Raw genomic sequence first — 24,612 nt, 5'->3', positions numbered from 1 at the left:
GCAGAAGATTTATTAGCTCCACTTTGTGGGCGAAAGGTGTGGACAAGCTAGTTTACAATATGTGAGCGAGTGACATACGCATGAAATGAAAGCACTCAGTGCTTTGGTCAAAGTGGGTAACACAAGCATGTCATTCTTCTCATTTTAGCGTCCTGAAAATGATTTCAGTGCTGTCAGTGCTGACAATGAGTTATCAGTATTGTGGGAAAGAGTAGAAATAGAAAAATAAGTAAGTCAAGATGTTCACGATTGTTGACCTAACTGCGAGTATAGTGGGAATCCAGCTTTCTCTCTTATTCACACTGACAAGTTAGAATAAATAAAGGTCCCAAATGTAAAGTTAAAAATAAGTCTTCACAGTAAAATCACTGTACTTTCAAATCCCACTTTCTCCCACGAGTCAGCCTGGGATTACTCCAACTTGGGGAGAGATCATTTCTCCTGAAAGATGAATCACAGCAAAAGGCTGTGCTATGCTAAAAACTGGAGGTCTGAAGACAAAGCGGGAAATCACTGAACAGGGTCTGTTAGCACTTGCTCTTGGTTAGTCATACCTGATTAAACACTGCTCACAGGTTTCGTGGTTTTTCAATCTGTTTAAACACAGCGAGCCCATGTACCAGGCTCCACCACTCCACCACAGTCGTCTACATATATACACACATTCACAGTGATATCGACATTAACATGCCCCTATAAACATTTACAATCTTAATCTGACTGCAGGCCTATGAGCATAGACAAAATTATTGTCTCTTTGATGTCTCACCTGAGCCTGCAGAGAGTCAGACATGTAAATTAGTCACATGGCCCGACTTCCACTGATTTTAGATCAAATTACTCTAAAAAGTATATGAATTGTGGCACATAAGCTGACAAAACACTGAACTCAGATCAGACGCTGTGGCACACATAGCTAATTCCTTGACATTAATCATATATGTTTATAGGTAAGTTGAGACATCATCCCTTTCGTTTTATGAATGCAGTATAACAGCACCGGCACCAGCACAACCACTTCTCAGTATGACGACAACCACAAAGAGACAAGACGGCTGCTGAGGGCCAACAGTTTCCAGGTTAAACTGTCAGAGGAGACCTTGGGTGTGGTAATTATTCAGTAATGTGGACAGTAAATAAGATACAAGATACCACAGAGGTTTGTAGTGGTGGATGGACCTAACAGAAACATGGAAAGGAGTCCTATTCAGTGCGGCGTTGACATTCTTTTGTTTATCGGTGTAGATATCTGTGTGTGTGTGTGTGTGTGTGTGTGTGTGTGGTCTTACACTACAGATTAACTAAGCCGATGAGAAGCGGGCATGTAAAACTGTTGTGTTTTTGAGCCGCAGGACACAGTGTCCCAAAACACTAACTCAGATATTATTGTAAAGCCACACAAGGCCTCATGGGAGCTTTATCCAAAGCACTCATAAAGGGAATGGCGTCAAGCCGGAGACTGGGCAAACTTGACACACAGATAGCAGTTTGAACTTTTCTCACTCTAAATAGAAATCATGAGGAAGCGGGGTAGGGTACAAAGTCCAGTGTTAATCATGCATGCTTTAGGGCATTTGAAGATCTTGGCTAGCAGGGTGCTGATTGCAGAAAACTAGAAAAAAAAAATTACTGTCATCATCTTACTATCTCAGTGGTGCCATGTGGGTCATCAGTGTTTGTTGTTGAAATTTAACAAAGCTGTGTGATACCATCACATCTAACAAAAGACGGGTTATCAGCTACCTTAGGTCCATGTACGTGCTACATGAACATTTAAGAACAGGTTGACAATTCGGCTAACTGACAAGTGTTAGATGAGAATTCCACGTGTCAGGCAAATATGAACAATCAATAAATATTTTTTTAAATATCATTTATTGTCAATACTGGAGGATAATATATATCATATATTAGGCTATTTGTCATTAGAGAAAAGTGTTGCAGATTGCAAAATACAAAAGGTTTACCAAAAGGCCTTTCTCCATAGCTTCCAGTGTATGCTATGATGTGTATAGGACTACATAAACAAAAAATTGTACCAGACACACGACACAATGAACCTACCCCTGTTTTTAAAAATAAATGAGACGCAGGGTTAGCTCAAAGGTTCAAAGGGCTATCTTTATAGTCAACCAGTCTAAAACGCTGCACAAGTCACTGTAATAAATAATATCTATGTTTTAGCTTTAGTTTGACTGCTAGAAGATTTTTGAGATGATAGCAATACATGCTCATAATTTTGATATATTGACTAATATATCATGTCCCTGCTTTCATGTCCCTGAAAGCAGGTACATGTGTCATGTCCCTGCTTTCAGGGACATGACACATAAACGGATTTCCCTAGCAACATTTATGCGTAGTTATATACTACAGATGAATTAGACAGGCTCTAGTTTTAGCATCTTTTAGCAACTTTTCTTTTTAGTCTTTTTTTTATAATTTTTTGATCGAGTTAAATCCTGCGGTAGAGAATCAGGGAGATGAATGTCCTTCCAAGAGAAGCTTGACGCGTGCATTTATGTTCATATTTGGCCCCTACATGTCAACTCCTGCTTGTTAATGTATCACTGGGCATGTTTGATTGTTTCTGACAGGCCATAATGACCCTAATCCCACTGAGAAATGTCCCAGTGCTCCCAACAATCAGACTGCCACTGTTAATTTTTAATGTAAACACATAAGAGTAGCTACTTTTGGCAAAAAAAAGAAAAAGAAAAAAAAGAACGAGCTTAATTTCCAAAATTCCAAAGTTTCGCTTGAAAAATGACCTTGATATCCTCATGATCATGGATGCATGGAGGACAATAATAACTGAAGGTTTTCACTTTTTCAAGTAATGCAGCACAGAACCATAGACTAAACATCATTACTAGCCCGTCCTTCACATTCCTGATCTTGAGTGAACAACTTGCAAGAAAATGTCAACTTTTTCATTAAAAGCAGATCTTTTTTTTTTTTTTTTGATGAACCCACATTTCTCTGTTGCATATGTAACCCTCATAAACTTGGCGTACAACTGATTAACAACGAGGTGACTCGCACGTCATATCCCGTCCTGTCCTAGCTGTGTGCTCTCCTTCTTATCGCCTTTCATGCTCATCACCTCCTCATAAACAGGCTGTCAAAGGCTCGGCTAAATGGAAAGGGAGAAGCAGGCAGCTGCATTCCAACTCCAGGACATGTTGCAATTTGCCCCTTCTGTCTAAGAAGTCATCCAAAAGGCTGGCTAAACCAAACATTTACTGTTTGCACCCAGCTAGGGGTGGGCGATAGTGATGTGTCGGTCGCGAACGAAATGGCTCTTAGAGCCGGGTCTTTGACGTGAACGACGCGAGCCGGCTCCTTATCGCGAGCCGTGTTTTTTTCTTCTTCTGTGTCTCTCACCCTTTCTCGCACTTTTATTCCGCTTCACTCCGCATGCGAGCCATGTGCTTTGCGCTGGGCAGAGGGGGGAGGGGCAGTAGTTACACTCGCAGTAGCACAGGAACAGAGCGGGAGGGAGAGACGGCGAAAGAGAGCCAAGGACAACAACGCCACATTAGAAAGGTATAGGAATCATCCACAACTATTTTCAGTTGCGGATGATAAAGGATTCAGAAAGTTTATTCATGCAGGCCCATATGACAGAGAATATGCATCTTCTTTTTGTTTTCATATTTTAATTTATATTTAATTGTGTTGCGGTTTGCAGTGTTTTGTGTTGTTTCACTTTAAATTTGTTTAAATTTAAAGTGAAACAACACAAAAATGTAAATAGTTAAAAGTTGAAATGTAAATGGTTGGTTTTTGTATTATATGATTTCTTTATTACATTTTATGTGGAGTGAATAAACAAAAGTATATTTATGGTGGCTCCTAGAGACAAGGCACATACAAACTTCAAAACACGTAAAAACTACAAAACACGTACAAAACACAACAGAAGTGCTCCAGGATGTGCCCCCCCACCCCCCACAGTGTTGAGCTTTTGTTACCTAGTGGCTACACAAGCCGGGAAGTACCAATGACCGGATTTGGTGTGTGGTAGTAACAGGTAAGTGAACTTTTTTTTTATTATTATTATTTGAATATATATGAGTGCTTCTGTATAAATACACAAACAATACACATATGCTTTCAATTGTGTAATTTAACTGATATAGGTAGCTCTGTTTTGGAAGTTCAGTTAACGCTAGAAATGTGTTTTGGAGTTTGTACGTGCTTTGTCTCTAGGGGCCACCCTATATATTTATATATTTATATATATACATATATAAATAGGACCAATTTTTTTTATATTAGTAATTCCTTTTGTGCATAATTTTATATTGTTGTTAATAATAAATTAATTAAAGCAACAAAACAACCTGAAGAGCCGGTTTGGAGCCGAAAGAGCCGGGTCTTTTTAGTGAGCAGAGCCAAAAGAGCCGGTTCTCTAAAAAGAGCCGGAATTCCCATCACTAGTGGGCGATATAAACGATATACGATAGAAACTATATAAATTTGGCCAACGATAGAGATTTTGACTATATCGCTCTATCGCGATAGCGCATGTTGATGATGTCATTAAGCTGCGCCTGTTTTGGTCGAAAGCATCGCAGCGGCTAAAACCATTATCATCTGCAAATTATGGCGGGTGACAGTCATAGCAAAGAGATGAAGCACTTTTGAAATATGGGGAAAGACAAAAACTGCGCTTCCTCCACTTCCGTAACATTGATTCATTAATGTTGAATTCTCTCGCAGCTGCTCTATTCCCATGTTGTTGCAGTATATTAATAACTAACCTCGTATTGTGGATGAATAATCTCAGTTGTTCACCTGACTGAAGTTTGGCCCGTGTTTTAATGAGTGGAAAAAAAGTTGGCGTTCATCCTCCAGCTTCACTGTGCTAATGTTATGCTAACATAGCTGTGTCGCTAGCAATCACGTAGCACAACATTATATACCAGGTAGTCCAACTTCAGTAACCCTGCAAACACCACTGCTGTTTAGTTTTCTGTCTTCATTTATGTTGGAAGTGGTAGCAGAGCTGTACGTTTTAATTAGTTTCAAAAATCTCTCAGTCAGAAAATGGTATGAAATGTTTAGGTGTAAACTACCGAGCTAACTTCCTGTTAACTTCTAACTCCGTTAAATTTAATAAATTCTGTTTTCATGGATGCCTGGATGTTAAACTTAATTGTTACACCCGATAAAGCAGCAACGCTGATGATTTAATTAAAGATGAAAGAATTTAGATCATTTTTAACTCTTAGTGTTCGTTTGACTTTGGGACCTGAAGCGGACGGAGTTTTGGACCCAGATTACTCTGCGAAGCTCCTCACTATGGCAGCCATAATGCTCTGACAATCCCTCAAGCAGTGCGGCTTACCAAAGTTGTACTAAAACATTTTTTAACAGATTTCTGCACGCCAAAATCGGTTCGAGGTCAGTAAGCACAACCAGAATTCATATATAAGGCACACACTCGATTTTTGAGAAAATTAAAGGATTTTAAGTGTGCCTTATAGTTTGGAAAATACGTTATACAGAAGAAAAGAATATATCGTGATATATATCGTTACCGCACATGCTTCAAATTATATCGCGATATGAATTTTAGGCCATATCACCCAGCCCTACACCCAGCTAAGGTGAGACTTAGTTAGGCTGCATTCTTGACAACAGGACTAAAAATCTTAGAAGAAGACAGTTTGATGGACTACTGTATATTTGTGTCAGCCATTAAGTTAAACAAACAGTGGTTCATTTATCTAGTCATGTTAGCCGGCACTGCCTCAGAAAAGCCTCTGACTTGAGCAAGAACAGATAGTGGGAAAAGTCTCTCAACAAATGAGGGGAGCTGCAAGGGAAAGGGCTGATTGTAAGCAAATGTCAGAGTCAACACAAACAACTTCTCTTGCAGTTAATTAAAATTAAGCCACGCTCACCTATAATCTTTACCCCCCACATGTCTATTTGCTGCTAAGATAACACCAACAACAGTGAAACCAGGAAATCCAACTTAATTAAACCCTTTTTGGGATGACATTTCCTTTCCAACTCACAGGATTTTGAGAGATTATCAAGACGAGACAAAGCGCGAGTTAGTCACGTTTACAGTCAAACAGGCGTCTCATTAAGAATACACACATCTTCACGTCGATCAAGTCGGAGCCGTTATGAGACATGGGATACAGGTGTGTAACGGGCAAATTTGTATTTGTTTCCCCTTAAAGGCCTTTATCTTATATGTGAAGAACAGGAAACATTTAAAAGTGGGTGAGGGAGAGAAACTGTCACAAAGAGATTCAGATGGCGGAAGGAAAGGTGAGCGACACGAAGCAAAGTGGGAAACTTTCTGCCTCAAGCCTGCTGTTTAATAAATTGTGCCTGCAGAGTGTATGCTGTGGTGTTACAGCTGCCTGTAACATGCGTGATTGATTGCCCTCCGGATATAGCTTAAGGCAACCTGTCTGTCACAGGATTTGAATGCAGCCCTTTTAATAATATTAAAAGTAAACCATGTGCCACCGATGACATGTCAAGTTTGCATAAGTGATACTGATTTTGCACAGCAAACTGAAATTAGCTAAAAAAAAGAGAAGCTATGGGGTGATTGTAGCTCAGTCACCAGTCTGCTTGCCAAAAATCCTCGGGCAAGATACTAACCCCAAGTTGAATGTGTGTAAATGTAAGAGTAGAAGCACTTCCAAAGAAAAGAAAGAACTGCTTTTGTGAATGGGTGTGAGTGAGTGCTCAGAGTAGAAAAGCACTATATAAGAACCAGTCCATTTCAATTGTCATGACACCAGGTAAAGATTATACTATTTCATAATATTATTGTACGTAGAATTATACAGTAGCCACAGCAAAACAGTAGTTTTATGAAATATGTTACTGTTGACCTGGACCAGCACAGCCATTTTTCACACCAGTGCTGTCTGTGGATCGGGGTACAGTATGGTGACACCACACTGTCTCACTCTAACTGCAACACAAGGTGGGTCACTAAATTACCCAAAATGCACAAGCAAAGAAAAATGCAATAAAATATTATTAATCCTCACCCTTTATCTTAAAAACACAACATCAGACACACATATATATAAAAAAACCTGCATGGTCTCATCTACTGCATCCTCATTGTTTTTCAAGGAAACACTGCCACTTCTACTAAAGAAGAAAATAAATACAGATCATGCTAAATAGTGACTCAGTTTGCAGACTGAATTAAGCCTAACAATGAGAAGAGACTAGACGTGAGATCTTTTTATGATTTTCTAATGACATAATGACTTCAGTAGACGATGAGAATCTCTGATCCACCTCTCCCACCAGTCATGAACAAAAACCCTGAAAACGTCCTCCCCAACAGAGAGTGGGCACTCCACCCTTTTCTGGCTGATGACTTGGAGGTGCTAATTCTTATCCCAGCTACTGCACACTTGACTTGTAGAAGCACATCATCTGTGATACATACAGCACGTCATAACCTGTTTGTGACTGACAAAGATGACAAGGGATGAATCATGGCAGCTTTCAAGAAAATGAAGGTGAATGCTGAATGCCGCATATTCCAGGAAAAATGAACAAATTCTTTTTTCTTTTTTGTGAAAGGCAAGCCAGTGTGCTTCCTTTGTGGTGAGGTGCTGGCAATAATGAAAAGGGCAAAGGTTGAGCGCTGCTACAGTTTTGAAACATGCTAAACTTGATGAGTAGAGAGGAGAAATGCACTCGTAACTCAAAATGAATCTTCATCTTTTTGAGTTTGAGTGCTCAAAAAGCATCTTTCACACAACAACAGACTGACAGCGAGAATATTACGTGTGCAGGTTTTGTGGTGAGTGCAATTTATAGCCAAGAAGTTGAAATCTAATGGGGCTAAGTAACACAGTAGCTATAGACCTTTTTGTTGGTCTTTCGTTTTTGCATCCCTCGGTATGTGTTCATAATAGTGTGGCCCTCAGACAACTATATAAAAATTTAAATGGCCCTTCACATGAAAAAACAAAACCCAACAATCAAACACATGGAGAGTGAAGTAGAAAACACACAGTGCAACATAGGAAGCCCATCAGCCCATTGGGAACGTTACTTTAAAGTGCAGACTTCACAAAGGCCTGAAATAATTATCCACTGCCAAAAACACACAGCACTTGCAAATTCAGCATTCTAACACAAAGGTAGAGAAGAAACCCAGAGTCAGAGGGAAGTGGAATGTGAGCGGCTCCTGCCACAGCCAATCAGCGTGCAGCCTTTATTCCTACCTGTACCTGTGTCTACTGAGCTGTGCCAGTATATGCACATAATTTAGCCTATACTTTATAGTCAGTGCTAATTATAAAACAAAGCATTTCAGTCTTTTCAACATTCATGCTGAAAGACTTTCTTCATCGAGTAATTTAATGCCTTAGGAAACGAATAAATGTGTAATAAATTACTTCTTTGAGTAATTACTCAAACAATGAGTAGCTGTGATGAATCCAGGTCACTGTACTTTCAGGAAACAAAGAAACTACATGAGGCGGTGAGCACACACTTCGCTTTCATATCATTCACAGTAAGCACGCCTAGTTCTTAACACACTTAAAGAACATTTGCCTGCATTTACAGAACAAAGTCGATGACTCATCTCTGGTCAAACAGTGATGAAAGAGTGTGCATGAAGTAGAAAACATGGCTCACACAGACTCACCTTCACTTTGCATCTCAGGATTTTCATATATTTATGTCAGGGCAATTTGGATATATATATATATGTTAATGCCAGCATGAACAATAACAGCAAACTACAAAAGCCTAAGCCTTACAACTATCATAATGTCAAATTATCTACTTTAAAGATTTACATTCTTGCAATATGGACTAGACTAAGATTAAATGTCTCTCTATAATGACAAGCATCACTGTTAGTGCATTTAAATGTTTATACAAAAGGGAGAAATGTAGGAATACACTGCAAACCACTTTCACACATAGCAGACTGCTGATAAACTTTGTTCTCTTTTTTTCACCAGGATACTTTTTTAGTGGAAATTAAGTGCAGACGAAAGAGGAGATGACAACAATGTCATACAGTTGAATAAAGAAAAAAGAAAGGACTCCGCACCTGTAGACAGGCACCCACACTAACAGGGTATCTCAGCTGGACAAACATCCTGTTTGAAAACCACCATCTGTCTTTGGTGAAACAGTAACAGGAGACCAAACTAATTTAGAGGCAGCTCAACAAATTAAACATGGCAGGACATCCCCTTGATGATAAAGAAACTCACTTTTTATTGGCAACAAGTGAAACCTAGTCTGAAGCGGGCAAAGAAAGTTCAGCTTGTGGTTGCAGGTTTGTCTCCTGTCACTGGATGAATAATATCGTCAAGTACTGCTGCAGGGTGTAGCCCCCCCTTCCACACACACACACACACACACACACACACACACACACACACGTGTATTTATATCCTTGTGGGGACATCTCGTTGACATAATGCTTTCCCTAGCCACTTACCCTAACCCTAACCATCAAAAATGAATGCCCAACCGTGACCCTTACCCTAAACCTAACCATAACCTAATTGTAACCCTGACACTAAAACCACATTTTGAGTCTCAAAAATGCTTTCAAACTGTTTGTCCTATACTTGTGTTTGTCCCCACAAGTATAGTAAACTACCAATTTTTGGTCCCCATGAAGATGTTAATACCCGTCCACACACACACACATAACTGACAGAGAAATTTACCGATCAGGCAAAACATTGTGACCACCAACAGTTAAAGGTAAATAACTGATCTTCTCTTCATCATAGTATCCGTCAGTAGGTAAGATATATTAGGGATTAACTGAACATTTTGTCCTTAAATAGAAATGTGTTAAAAGCAGGAAAAATGGACAAACGTGGGGATTTGAGTGAGTTTGACAAGTGCCAAATTTTGAAGAGCCTGGCCTGTGTTGTCTGATCCAACAGATGAGCTACAGTAGCTCAGATTGATTCAAAAAGTGCATCACGGTTTGTTGTGTATAGGGCTGCATAGTCACAGACCAGTCAGGGTGCCTATGCCGACTCCTGTCCACCACCTAAAGCACCAACAATGGGCACGCAAGCAAGAGAACTGCAACACACAGTAATGGTCCAGTGACCTGGTCTTATGCATCACATTTTCTTTTACATCAATTGGATGACCGGGTTTGTGCGCATCGCTTAACTGTATAACACCTGGCACCAGGTTGCACTATGGGAAGAAACAAGCTAACAGAGCAGGCTTGCCCAAAGCAGTTTGATGCTTTGGGCAATGTAACATCCTTGGCATGTACCATCTAAATGGACTGGTTCTTATATAGTGCTGTTCCATCCTATCAGAGCACTCAAAGTGCTTCACACAACTTACCTCATTCACCCAGCCCTTTTTTCTATGCTCTAAGTGCTTTCTATTTAACATTCACACACATTCACACTCCAATGTCCAAAAGCCACCCCATGGTCTACAATAATACCTAAGCATTGTTGTAGACCATGTACAACCTTTCATGGAAACTGAATGCTGTGAAGGCTGTGGCCTCTTCAGCAGGCCTCAAAGCAAAAATGGTTCAGAAATGGTTTGAGTAGCACAACAATGAGTTTAAAGTGTTGACTTGGCCTCCAAATTCCCCAGATATCAATCCAATCACCCATCTGTGGGATGTGCTGGACACCTTGCAAAACTGCTGCTAACATCTTGGTGCCAGATACCACACTACACCTTGAAGGGTCAAGTGGAGTCCACAACTTGATAGGTCAGGGCTGTTTTGGCACCAACACAATATGAAGCAGGGGTCATAACGTTATGCCTGAACGGTGTACATACAAATGTATACATGTAAACAGGAATACACATACCGCTGGACTAAACCTGACCACATGCTTCTCAGTGACGCCATACCTCAGTAGTGAACCATGAAGCCAGAAATCACAAGAGGCTCACAGTATTAGTAACAGTATTACTATTAAAATGTTGTCCATTGCTGTATGTAAAAGAAGAGAAGTAGCTGTGGGAGACACAGATGGACAGTCAGCCACACAGCTGTAACAGAGCTGACAGCAACCCATGTTGGCGTGCATGTTCAGTGCCAAGTTTCTCTCAGATATTACTCAGCTTATATAAAAGAAGTGCAGGTGTGCATGAAACATCTGCCTTTACCTGCTAATGCCTGGAAATTTTCCAACGCCAGATTTTTTTTATCTCTCTTTGTTTACATATTCATTTCATACATCTATTTATTTATAAATATTTATTTAGCCTTTTATCAGTAATAAGCGTTGGAACATCCTATATTTATACCAGCACTTATTTGTATTTTACGGACGCACAACAAGTTGCAGCACACGCACACTTCCTAAAAAAAATACCAAGTGTAATCCAATACTTGTGGATCATTTCTCTCTTCAAAGGTGAAAAATGGCATGAAGACAGAGAGGTACTGGAGCATATGGGTTTTTCAAGCTACAGGTAGCTCCCAGTAGCCTGGAGGCTAGCTTCTTTTCTGTGCAGCTGAGGGCATTTATGCAACCGGGGGAGGAAAGAGGGAGGGGATCTCTTACACTTTTGTTAAGATAAAAACAGTCCTCACTGCAGGTATTTCTAATGAAAGCGCCACCATAACCAATCTGCTCTGTGGAGATTAGCAGGAACCCCGAGCCGTGCTGGGATCCATTTCAACATGTTTTTAGAAGCCGTTTTTGTGCTGCTACACAGAATGCAACTCATGTCATTACCAGCTGATTGGATACAGCGAATAACTGCGTTAAGATCAGGGCCCGTAACCATGGTAAAGGGATTTTATACCAACAGCCGTCGCTCAGCATAAAATCACTTTAACCCCATTTTAACCTACTTTTTACTCCAAATTTCTATTTGATCTTCTATTTGAAAAAGATTCTGTGTCAGTGTAAAACCTACTGGCTTGCATGGGATAGACATGAAAGTGTTGCATCGAGGCATGACACTAGCCCTTTGATAGACCTCGTTCAATGACAAAGACCACTATCACATATGTATTAGCAGGAATGTTGGATTACAGTCACGTTTACGGCCCACAGACTTCTATCACTGATCAGTCCAGTGAACAGTTCTATTGACTGTATAAGGCCCTTACAGAGCTTACAACCCATTGCACAATACTGTACTGGAGCACGTAAACGACACAAAAAGCTGTGATAAAAGATTGAAAAAGTAAAATCACCGGGGTGCTTTGAGAAACAGGGTTTGCCAGAAAAGTTTACTTCTATCGAAACATATGACGAAAGGTGACGTATGTTCCTGTGCATGTTCTAACTGAACATCAGATGTGTGTACAGTGGGTGGACCAGTTTAATTTTCACCTCGCAGCAGAAAGGGTAAGGCCCCGTCAAATTAAATCGTTGACTTTCATAGCCTCTGGCTGCTGCAGTCAGACAGGGATGATCCTCGATCCCAGCCACGTCAACTCTGGCGTATTCATCAGTCAAAAGAATGTGTTATTTTTTCAGCTTTCATCTGTAAAATGAAGCAGTTTTTGGATCAGTTTGAGTCAAATATTTGGAGTTTTTATGTGTATTCTCTCTTGGATAATCATTCGCCCTCCTGTCTTGTCTCAACCTGAAACCTGGCAGGTTGTAACTGTGCAGAGAAGAGTAATACATTCCTAAAATACCATAAGGTCAGGGGACTGGAAGAGCCAATAGGTGGCCAGCTGACTGCCCTGTTTCCCCCCCTTCCCTGAAACAACAGAGAAAAAAAAAAGTCCTTCTCGGGGAAAAAAATCTCTCTGAGACCTTAAATGGGTGATCCAAACAGATAGGGGGAGTGGGGAGGTGAATAGTTGGTACAAATTGGCCTCAGGTAGTTCTTGGATTATTTGGGTAAAGCCCATCCCCAACAAGAAGCAATGCTGATCTACTAATTGGATGTGCAACCCATATTCAAAATATATTGTTGAAATTCAGCTCAGCAACCATTTAGTGTAACTGGATAATAACCTGCATCTTAGAAGGTTTCAATTAAAAACAACGACAACAAACAAACTCTTTATTCCAGAAATGGGAGTGGAAGCCATTTGACTCGACTGGTATCCTGAACTCTGACTCACAAGGACAACAAAGAACAGTGTTCTTCTCTGTACATGTCATGACTGGTGCATACGTCTTGGCGTTTTTCAGATATTCACACTGCAGTTCCAGCCAGAGAAAATATGTCGCTAAAAGCTGTGCGGTTCATTGAGACAGATATGCAACCACAAAAGAAACTTATTTTAAAATCCCTTCCTCTAAGACATTGCAGACACCAGCACACTGTTATGTCTTTACAGAGTCATGCACTCTTATCGCCTATTGACTCGGCCAACTATTGTTTTGTGAGCGCCACTATCTCCAAACCACATATCAAAGCGGGTTTCACTTATGTCTCGTAAGATGAAATAGGTGACATCAACAGCATTGTGTTTTTCCCTGCAGATGTGTGCTACACTGCATGCCCACAACATGACATGCCCTGCTGTGTGATGTGAATCTTTAAGCAGAAGACGTATTTTCAGTGTGAGATTTAGGCTACAATTATATTAATATTGCAGTAACGTTAGTTTTTATGGGTTAAACAGAGCTAGCAGCATAGCTAACACTGGCCAATAACCAGCACATATGGACTTAAGCTTGGCAGTACAGGAGTATGTTATTCAGGTAATTCATGCAGACATATATTTCTTCCCCTTTCCAGTTTTATGCAGAACCATCTAGGTTTATACTTACAGCTCAGACATGAGAGTGAGTTTGGTCTTCTAATCTAATCTGTCATTGCATGACTTGCAATGAGAAATAAACCTTATATCTAACTTCACTGATGAGAGCACAGAGGAAGTGGGCTCTGATCTGAAACGTTTCTTCATGCTTTACTCTTCAAAGCAGAACGACACTGATAACAGCACATTACAAACATGCTGTGTGATCATGGAAGCGGATGGATGAAGGGGCTGCTCTAATTGACCGAGTGAAATCCTATACTGCACAGTAACACAGTTTGAGGAGCTCTCATTAGAAATGCCACGAAGACAGCAAAGACGCGACATCCCTGAACATCAACAGATACAAAAGCAGTCACTTCCTATGTAAATCCTTGCAAGTGCTCCACACTGGTGTTAAGCTGTGAAGTGTTACAGGCCAGTAAAAGCTTTAACAGGAAACAACCCCAAGTTCTCTCTAGCCGACAGCGGCAACAATAGTTCCACCCAAATTCCAAATACAGAGTGAGTAGATGTGCAAATGTTTACTTTACAAATATTTAATAACTGAATATAATACAGCCACCCACATCATGACTGAAAGTTCAATCACAATGCACTGAAATGCACATCAGGATAAAAATGCTCTTATTGTACCAGGACTGGCTTCCAAACTAGAAGCATACACGTGGTTTACAAACCAGGATTTATCTGTGTTCAGAGAACTGTGAATGCTGGTTAAAAACAAGTGTGTTTGTGAGTGTTTCCACCAACAGCTGGACCAGCAGCAGAAACTATTAAAAATAAATCTCATCTATTCACTTTAAACAATGCGATTTTCAGTTTCGTTCATTATTGTTGCAATAATGAATAAAAAAAGACAAACCGAGCAAGTAAGAAAAAAAACTGACAGTGAGATAAAACAAATTTGTGTAAAAGTCATGTAATATGGTGATCGTGTAAAAAAAACAAAAAAACAACAGTTTTGCTTTCAAAACAGGTCACATCAGGCCGAACGTGTTATGAGACACGTTTTCTACACGTTGACAGTGCACGGCAAAGATTTACAACGCCGCCGGGTACGAACTTCGTCGAATTACTTCCAAAGAGCGTAGAGCACCTGTCCTATATTCTCACTGTACTAGAACAAATGTCTGGTTTGGTCTAACTAAATCTGCAGACGTGGTCTCCAGCAAGTTGTTTCTCTCACAGGTAGTATGTAAGTGGAGCAAAGAAACGCTCGACAGGTGACAATAAAGCGTCGTATCCTACTTTTGCGCAGTTAACCGTGCACAGTACGAGGTGAACAGAAAGTGCTGCTTTACCACGACTGTTTGCCTGCCGACATATTACCTCTAAATTAAAAAAAAGAAAATATAAAGCAATTTCTGAAAAATGCATTATCCAACTATACTTACAGATACTGTCTGGAGCCCACCGTCTGCTCATGCAAAGCTACAGAGAACCCAAACAAGCTCCCCCTGGTTTTCCCCTCTTTGATCACAGGAAACCGTTCATCTATATTAAATCCAGTGCAAGTTTGCGTCCAGTGGCACACGGCCAAAACAGCGCAGAGTAAAAGTCTTTCAGACATGTTTCCGTTGTTTTCTCCCTTGTTAGGTGCACTCAGCTCTCGCAGGTCCACGATCAGCGAACGAGCATGGGGTCCGAGTGGCAACTCTGCCGCAATGAGCTCCAACAGGTAGGCTGCTGCTTCGCAGAGACCTGCCCATTAACAGCCCCTCTGTGCAAAGTCACTGCCTAGGTGTCGGCGCCTCATGCTCGCTCCGCTGCCCTGCCCCTAGCGGTGTCCCTCCCTTCCTGTCAGATCTCGACATCCTTCAGAAGCAAGTGCATTAACTACAGGGAGCTGCAGACTCTAGTGGTGTGCGATACAGCGAATTTTAATATCAATCCGAAACCAAGTAAATACATGGACCGTTTTGTTGATACCAATACCGATACTTGTAAAGGCAGCTTATACAGGGAGAAGCAGTGTGCTATGATTTATGAAATGTATCATCAATTTAGAAATCCTCTACACATTTTAATGACCGCGTGATCGGTGCGATTTTCATTTTCCACAATAATTAGTTGATACAACAAAACACACCTTTCAGCTTTTCGTCTCTTTTAATGTAATTTGAAGCTAATTTTTTTAGGAGACCTGAAATGTAGACGTGCCTATCTCTAAAGCACTTTATGTCAACTTCTGTTGTTTAAATGTGCTATAGGCTGTATAGGATTTTTTCATTGTGCACGTTTGAGGTATATTTTTTCATTGCCAAGAAAATTATTTAAATAAATCAGTGCAGTGGGGTGAATACTGAACTTGGGGAAGAGAAATAAAGTATCCTATCCTATCACACTAGTATTGATCCGATACCAGTACCAGCTTTGGTATCAATATATATTTGGACCTCTAGCAGACATTCTGTAACTGTGGTTAATGGTGTGAAAACCTCGTCTGTCACTATAACTACTTGTCACTCTTATAAACCTCCTGTTCCTGCTCTCTATCGCTCTGCTGGCTGGCACCGTACCGAAATGTCTGCTATTTTTGTTACCACACACACACACACACACACACACACACACACACACACACACACACACACACACACACACACACACACACACACACTGCTGCAGTGGCGAATGGTTTGCTTTAAAAGAAAAGGAAACGAAACTCAATATGAAAGGATTTCCGCTCGTAGCAGACAGCTAATTTGAATCAGGCATTTCACACATCAGGATTACTCTTGAATGCTCTGACTCTAAAAAAAAAAGATATTTAACTTTTCCATATGCTTATCAACATCATGAAACCATCAGAGGAGTTTCTTCCAGCTAAATGATCTCTGTTTTAGTATTTTCAGTTTATATTTTGAGTATTTTTAATCTAAGAGTTGCATGATATACATGGCCCGCCCCTCACATGAGCACTCTTGTGACAGCCACCGTTTGCCTCACTCCACTGCCTATTGCTCAAACTTCTGGTGTCCAATGGGAAGTTTATTAAACCCTTAATCTCCTTAGTGAGTTCATGGAACAGGCCAGAGTTTTTAAAGCAGCCTTTCCTTCTCTCAAATCTCCCTCCACCCCAGTTCCTCTCAGGTTTTTTTTGTACTTGCTTCCTTTCTTTATCAAGAAACTGCAGCTCCATCTCCTCCCTATTTTCCTGTACTCCACAGCAATGTGCTATCTTTCATCATGTCTACTTTATTGGCTGACCACTGGCTAAAACCTGGCCTAGCTGACCTTCTCTAATTGATGGAGTAAGCTCCCACTCTCCCCCTTCATCCTTTAGGAGTTGCTCTCTCCCAGAAGTACTCTCTCCTTCATCCCCAGTGAAATAATGCCCCTTGGGGGGTTGTAGTTCACTGTGCACTTTTCACAGGCAAATTGCAAACACTTCATCTACTATTTTTAAAGAAAAAAGTGTGTCTCAGGTATTTAGTGCAGGTTTTTTAGTCATTGCAACTGCTCATAGGTCTTCAACATCACTGTTTGGATATACACAAGAAAAAGTGTGTTGGAAAACAAAGAGAACAACTGCAACGAGCAGGTTAAGTTGCACTCCACAGATTTTAGTGTAGCATGAAGTCTGCCCTGGAAATTGGTTGGAGGTCATGTGTCTGACACCCTATACTTTTCAATCAGTTGTAGTATAGCAGCATTGGTACACTTGGGGCACTATCTTGCAAATGAATGTTCTTCTTTTACACAGGTGAGTGCACAAAATGTCTGTGTCTACAGTGTCAACATCCTGTTGTGACCTTATCGAGGCACTCATCTGGTACAGCGCTGACGTTAAACAGATACGAGCGTGCTCCAACTCAGCGGAAGACAAATGTCCTGAGAGGAACTTAAAGCGAAAAAAGAACAAGAGATGAGCAGCCTGACCTCCCCCTTTAGACTGGTCTGTGCCATACCATTCCATAGTAAAAGGGCTGCAGAACATCTGATCCTTAACCCCTTTAGCTCTTAGACCTGCCTTTTTATCACCTAAGAAGTGTCCCCTGGGAAGCTGACAGATAATGACAAACCCTGTCTCTATGTATTAGCAATGTGAAATTGCGCTGACAGCCAGCTGTAAATCACTTTTATGACTCTGTTTCTTTTCATAGAATTAATGGGAGTTTAAAAAATACAAAAACTATATCTAAATATCTAAATTAGTCACAAAACAGGAGTTCACTTTAAGACCCTACATACAGGAAGAAAAAAAATGTTCCAACTTTTAAATATGTATTCCCCTGACCCACATGTAAGCTAACACCAGTCTCTGTGAACCATGGGGAAAAAGAGCAAAATACACTTGGTTCCCCTAGAGTCTCTGTTCTGGAACTGTTAACCCACAAGACACACATGGAATGTAATTTGCAATTTATCTGCCGGCTTCCTGTTTTGTTTTTTCTCTACCAAATCAACCACCATCCCATCCCCCATCACCATAGTGCATAACCCACTCAAAAACCTAAATTCAACCCTTCCCCTAATTCAAATTACTACAATGTTTGTCTTTCTGCACTAGAACATCCACTTAATTCATCAGGTTAGGATTATATGCTTATAGCATCTTCATGCTCAGCTTTCCTGCTGCTTTGTGCTTTGTTACATACTCCAAACTGAGCTCTATGAAGGCCTCCATTGACAGAATGCTGAAGGCTGATGGGGTGGATGCTATGTGGAGTTCTGATCTGAATGCCTGATAGTGGAAATGGACTTGTGTATTGTAGAGGGCTGTGGAAAGAGCAGAAATGTGAGGGCATGATTATCCTCCATAACAGTCCCATAATAATTAATCTTCCTGACAGGACTTTGTACTGTACTCCCCTGCCTTGTAAACCTGAAATTACACAGATTTTTTAAAAGCATAACTAGATGGCATCCTCATCTTGAATTTCTATGAATATTAATCCACATTAGCTGAACCGGAGAACAGAACATACAGAGCAGAACATTGACTAAATATGAAACACAGCACGCTCTCACACCGAGCCCTGGCTGCCCGGTGACGGCTGAGCTGCTTGTTGCCATGGAGCTGAGAGTTGCTATGAAGGCAGTATGTTCCGAGCGGCGGTAATGTCTGTCGAGGACACTGTGGTCTGTTTAAACTCCAGCAAGTCCTCTTGCTGGGCTCAAATGACCTTTCGCAAGACAGAACACAATCTATTCAGGAAACCAAAGAGTATTTATGCACAAAGCACACAAATAATGTGTTCTTTATAGCAGTGTGGACACAACTTCTTCTGCACTCTTAGTGTACCTATATAAAGTGAACTTTTGTCCAACCAGCAGGAGATAAAAGACAACAAACTCCATTTTTTCCCTGTTGTGTGACTTGAGCTGTCTGGCCCCAGGGTAATCTATTTTTATAACAAAATATGAATAAAACATGAGCGTAATCTAATAATATGACATTTATTCTCATAAGCGTGAATATTGTAGCTAGTTTTTAAAGAAAAAAGTTGCAGGCAGCACAGCACCACTGTAGGGCAGTCCATAAAGAGGTCATAGTCACATCGCCCCATTATATCTCCCAACAAATGTTCACAACAGTAAGAAACAACTGACAGTTTGGTATGAAGGCAAGAATTTTACCCATTTTATCAACTGAAATCTCATTATTAGACAGATCTTTAGCTTGAGATTGAGGAAGCAAAGGATGGAACCCCCTTAAGGGCCACCACACACATTATGATTATATATGGAACAGTTTGCCTGAGATTTCCATCTTCCTTGTTTCTGCGGTTTTGCCGAATCCTCATTTGGGAGTGGGAGTGTGGCGTTTGAAGTTTTCCATGCATCTGTGCCGTATACAAATGTGTTCATGGTATGTGTCTGTGTAGGTGTAAATATTTGAGAGTATATGCTCACATTTGTTCATATGAGCGTGGGGGGATTTATGTCAGGATTCACATGTCTGTGTTTGGTTTGTGTGTGTAACGGGAAGGAAATGCAGCAGGGGTTTAGGACCCGCGCATGTCTGGGGTGGGGGGTGTAGGGTGGTCCTCTGGTGCTGTAGCATAGGAATGTATAGCCTGAAGAAGAAGGCGTGGCCCTGAACACTCTCCCTACTGTCCAGAAGCACCTGTTTTTCAGCTTAGCTTTCAGATAGAGAGCTGGGAAACAGTGGGATGTAATGACTGCATGACAGCTGCTTCAATTCCACAATTCACACACTCATTTCTAACTCAGTCCCCAGATACCGAACACATTTTATCTTTAAACTTCTTTAAAAACAGTAGTTTTGCATTTGGAGAGTTGACTTAGGGATTGATAGCAATTTCATATCTTTTACATTAAAACTGAAAAAAGGAAAACATAATTTTACCTGCCCAAAACCAACCAGTTATTGGTTAATTTCTCCTTTAGCCAGTTCTGTAAGCTGTAGAAAAGCCAAACTAAAAAAAAAGAAAAGAAAGAAATTAATGATTTGAGCTTTAACAGGGAGTGCCAGGTTATTTCTGAGGAGTGAACAGTAACTTCCTGGCAACCTCAAGGTGACAAAGACTCTAACAAGACAAATAAATAACATAGTACCCAGTGACCTTTAAAAGTGTCGGCACAGACGGATTTTTGTTCCCCTCAGAGAGGGGAAGCTCACTGGCTGCTTGCTATAGTGTACTACACAGCTACGAGAGAGAAACGCTGAGCCTCCAAATAACCTCTTAAAGGTGCAAAAAGGCACCTTTAAGAGGTTATTTGGCTTGAACCAATCACTGTAATCTCAGGAAGAACTAACAACTGAGATTGTTTTTGCAAATGCTGGGGGTGACAGGAATGTTCTTAATGGACTATATAACCTGCTAGAAATGCACTTAGTGCGATTTGCTGACACGAAAATAAAATAACAAATATTAATCAATTCTAAACTGTCATGAAACATTGCGTTAAAAGTAAGAGAAATGTAAGTTAACGATTGAGGAGCAAAAATGAAATTAAAGCACTGACACCCTCTCAGCAGGGTTTAATCATTAAAACGGAGTGACTGGATGCAGCATTCCTTTCTCTGCTCGTAGAGAAACTTTTGTTTGAAAGAACAATTCAGTGCTGAGGAGTCATAGGTAGGTCTACATAAAGAAATGCCCGAGGGGAGGCTGGGTTTGATTTGGCTTAATGCCCAGAGGGCCGATAACCTTGGGCATGAATTCTCAGTCTGAAAGATAGAGAACGAATAACCACAAGAAAAATGTCCAAAACAATACAGTTATTATTCACCCAGTGCAACTTAGTTATATATGACAGTTAGATCTTCAAAGGAGTGGCAGAGTAAAGGAGCTATTTCTCTGGGGAGTGATACCAGCTTGACCTTTAGTCAGAAATCAGTCATAACAAAACTCCCTCTGACCACACCAGTCATTAGGAATAGCTTTTGTATGTGTGTGAGAAAGCTCGGGAAAATATCTCACCCTTCTTCCTCCACCCATGGGGACTCATTAACTTAGAACTTGATACTTAACAACCCTATGAAGCCCACACCGTCACTTGGCTGCAATGTTTACTAAAGGAGCAGCTATCTATCACAGAGACTTAAACAATCCCCTTTCTGTCACAGAGGGCAACATTATGTTTATGGGTACACGGGGCAACATTGTGTGCTGCAACAGTGTAATCGCTGGAGATGAGGCATCATGAAAAGATGGGGAGCTGGCATGCAATTGTCTCTGAAAGTAGCCTCGACAAACCCCCAAAATGATATTCCCATTTAGATTCACCTAATCCAATTGTTAACAACCTCAATATTCTTCACCCTGGATAATAGGTAGATATACAGGGCAGTAAATCTGATGCATGTTGCTGTGACTGGGCGTAATTTTATTCCGTGGACAGACCATTGAGTGATGAGACAATCTGGAGGGCAAACGCAGTAAATCTGAACAGTGTGGTGGCCCATTGCTCCTTCTATCTCTGTGCTGTGGTGAAATGAGTTGCTGTGATTTACAGTGCTGCTTTATAAAGCCTCCTTCCTGTCTGTGCAGCATATACTGTAGGCTGTCTGGTTTCCTGACCCCAGCTTCACTGGTTATCCCTTCGACTTCCTATAAACACTCGCCCTCTTTTGATCGGCTGTTTGCTGTGGATGCTCCGTGACCACATGGTGCCGTTTTGTTTATATCTTGCACGACCTGCAAGTAAACGTTGGGGCATAAAAAGATGTGTTTTTTGATTGGAAACATGTGTTGGTTTTTGACGAGCGGCTCTTGGTTCTCCACGTGTTGAGATTGGCAGATGGTCAAGATTGGATTTGTAATAAAACTGCAGGAAGGTTTCATAAACTGACTGCACAGTTAAGGCAACTGGAGCTACAAAGATTTACATCTGAAAGACTTTCCGTACTGGTAAATTGTGAAAATATTCTTAAAACCTTGTGCGTACCACTCTTGATACAAAACACTGTGCCTGTGCGCTAATCCACTCTGTCCCTCTTTAACTCTGTGTGTGTGAATGCAGAGCTGCCATGCGCATTTTCCACTCAATTGAATGGCCCTCTCAGATCATTAAATATCCATTCATTTGTGAGGGACACTGGGAGGAACTCAGCAGCAAGGCAAATACAGAGAGGCCTGTCTGAGGGGCACCGCACTTCACAATGTGACCTGGAAGAGGATGGGTGGCAATACCACTCAAAAATGCCCACCGACTCAGTATGTAGCCATATATATATATATATAGAGAGAGAGAGAGATAGAGAGAGAGATATAGCTATATTTAAAAGTTCAGATTCAGATAAAGTTAATTAGCTAATCTACTCTAAAATCTGTATCTGTAGCAAGTAAATGTACCCCCTGAGGAACAAGTGCTTCTGTTTTTCTGGTCTAGACTTGGTGTTTTTACTTCTCTCCTGGGGACACCAAATCCTGAAAAAAAGGAAAGGGGAAAAAAGAAAACCCGCCAATACAGGAGGGAGTGGTGGTAGGATACTCAACCTCTGCAGCAAAATATTTCTGCATATACTTTCACACTAACGCTCCCAGGCTGGCTTTAGCACCTGATTGTCTCAGATGTGCAACATTTAATTCAAGGGACATGAATTCAAAAACACGGAGATGAGAACACACAGAGTTTGAAAGAGAAATGTGCTGGAATGGGAACTCCCGACTTTCGCCATGCTTAGACATGCCTACGAAAATCTATGCTGTGTTAACAAGCCCACCAGATAAGTAGGTGGATGTCTTACACAAGACCTTTCTGTGATTTTTCTTTCAAGCATTCATTTTCCAGTCAGAGGTAGTCGGTGGGAGCAATTTTAGGCCACAGAAAGGTGCTGAACACTAGCTGATTTTATGTGCCTTAAAATGTGAAACTCTTCGGAATTTAGCATTTTATTATTAACAGTTACGCCACAACTAGAAGTGAATTACTGTTAATGTGTGAGGTCAGATCAGAAGCAGAAATGCCAATACATTTGATAGTGTTTATGGGAAAAAGTGGTGTCACACTGACTGCAGATTTCTTATAGATAGGCTGCTTCCAAGGAAGCACTTTCATCTAATTTGTATGTTTCAGACTAAGCCCGAATAAACATGTCTGGATTTGGGTGGGGCTTCCTGCTGAAATCCTGGGAGAGGGCATCTCAACCCATAGACTCAGGAGAGTGTTGTATATTCACTCTCCAGGGATCAGTGCTAGAAGAGACTATGACAAAAGGGGTGAAGGGTCAAGATGGACTGTCAAAAATTGGTACCGAGAGTCATGAAAGACAGAGACATTTGCAAATATTACACATAGTTTAAATTAAAGTTTAGTGGGAGGTTCTGGATGGCAGCTGGCTGAAGAAGCAGATAGCTTTAAATTACAAATCATGGCAAGTCTAGCCTTGTGAATCCACTTGGCTCATGGCCCATTTAGAGAGTGGCCTCAATGAATGGAAAAGTTTGAGTGGTAGGTGAACAAAGGGGTGGTAATCAAAGAAGTCTCTCTCTTTTGATCACTCCCTGAACAGCTGTTTCTGCGGACCGCTCTTACTCATCCACTCTTGGCAAAGTGGAGCCAGAGAATAGGCGCATTCTTGTCAGGGAAGCTGGGGCTGCCAAGATGGGGACACTTGTACGGATGCATCTGTGCAGCTTCTGGTTTCGGTGCCAGCTGAATCGATGGAGTGGACAGACCATGTGAGGAACACAAAAAGATGTAATACAGCTAAAAAAATTTAAATTAAAAATAAACAAACAAACAAAAAAGGTTAGCAAAGAGGAAGTGGCCAGAGGATGGACAGGATATTGATGTGGACACCTTTTTTCCCCTGTGTATGAAAAGAACACACAAACAGTGTGTTGTTAGGCTGCCTATTGTTCAGCTCAATGGAGTTGGCTCTGCTCTCGCACACCACTCAATTAGTGCAGTGCAGTGTTTCAAATACTGACTGACATGGAATGCTATACAGGTCATAGGCCTGTTGTCTCTATCCAGGAGGCTGTTTGTTTATGTGCCTGCTTTCAAACTGTTAAATAGTGGATACTTGTTGAAGTAGTGTGTCATCACAGTGGGAGGTCTGATTACAGTGGAGTCATACTGGACAGCTTGGTATGATTAAAATGAAAATAACCAGTGATGTTTTTTAATATGCATATAAGCACCACTTTCTATTACTACTGGCTATTTTATCTATTTAGCTATCCACTGATTTGACCAGTTTATTTTTAGAAACATATTTAAACTGTTTATCAGTCACCTTTAGCCTTTTCAACATTTTAACTACTTCACAGGGTTTTTTTTTATTACTTATGGTACTTCAGTTATTGTCTTTAGGCACATATTTGAACTCTGAGTTACTGGCTTGAGTCTTTTATACAGTCATTTGCTCAAATTAGTAACAGTGGTTAGTAAGGTTTTATGGGAAGCCAAAATAATTCATGCACTTGCATATGTAGGTGCATCTGACAGACACAGATAATAATTATTTCTAACAG

The 24,612-nt window shown here is 40.8% G+C and overlaps 1 protein-coding gene across 1 annotated transcript in view; it reads right to left on the bottom strand.

Moving 5' to 3' along the window:
• The window catches only part of itga3b (integrin, alpha 3b), a 28,738-nt gene extending 13,285 nt beyond the window's left edge, over positions 1–15,453 (bottom strand). Inside the window, exon 1 of the mRNA XM_004562388.5 lies at positions 15,112–15,453. Coding sequence (XP_004562445.2) covers positions 15,112–15,287 — 176 coding nt within the window. The 5' untranslated portion in view covers positions 15,288–15,453. The remainder of the gene's footprint in view (positions 1–15,111) is intronic.
• Positions 15,454–24,612: the final 9,159 nt, after the last annotated feature.

This window comes from Maylandia zebra, linkage group LG8 (assembly GCF_041146795.1).
Source record: "Maylandia zebra isolate NMK-2024a linkage group LG8, Mzebra_GT3a, whole genome shotgun sequence".
NCBI classification, from domain to species: Eukaryota; Metazoa; Chordata; class Actinopteri; order Cichliformes; family Cichlidae; genus Maylandia; species Maylandia zebra.
The sequence above is the reverse complement of the archived record's forward strand: the minus strand, read 5'-3'. Positions and strand labels throughout refer to the sequence as shown.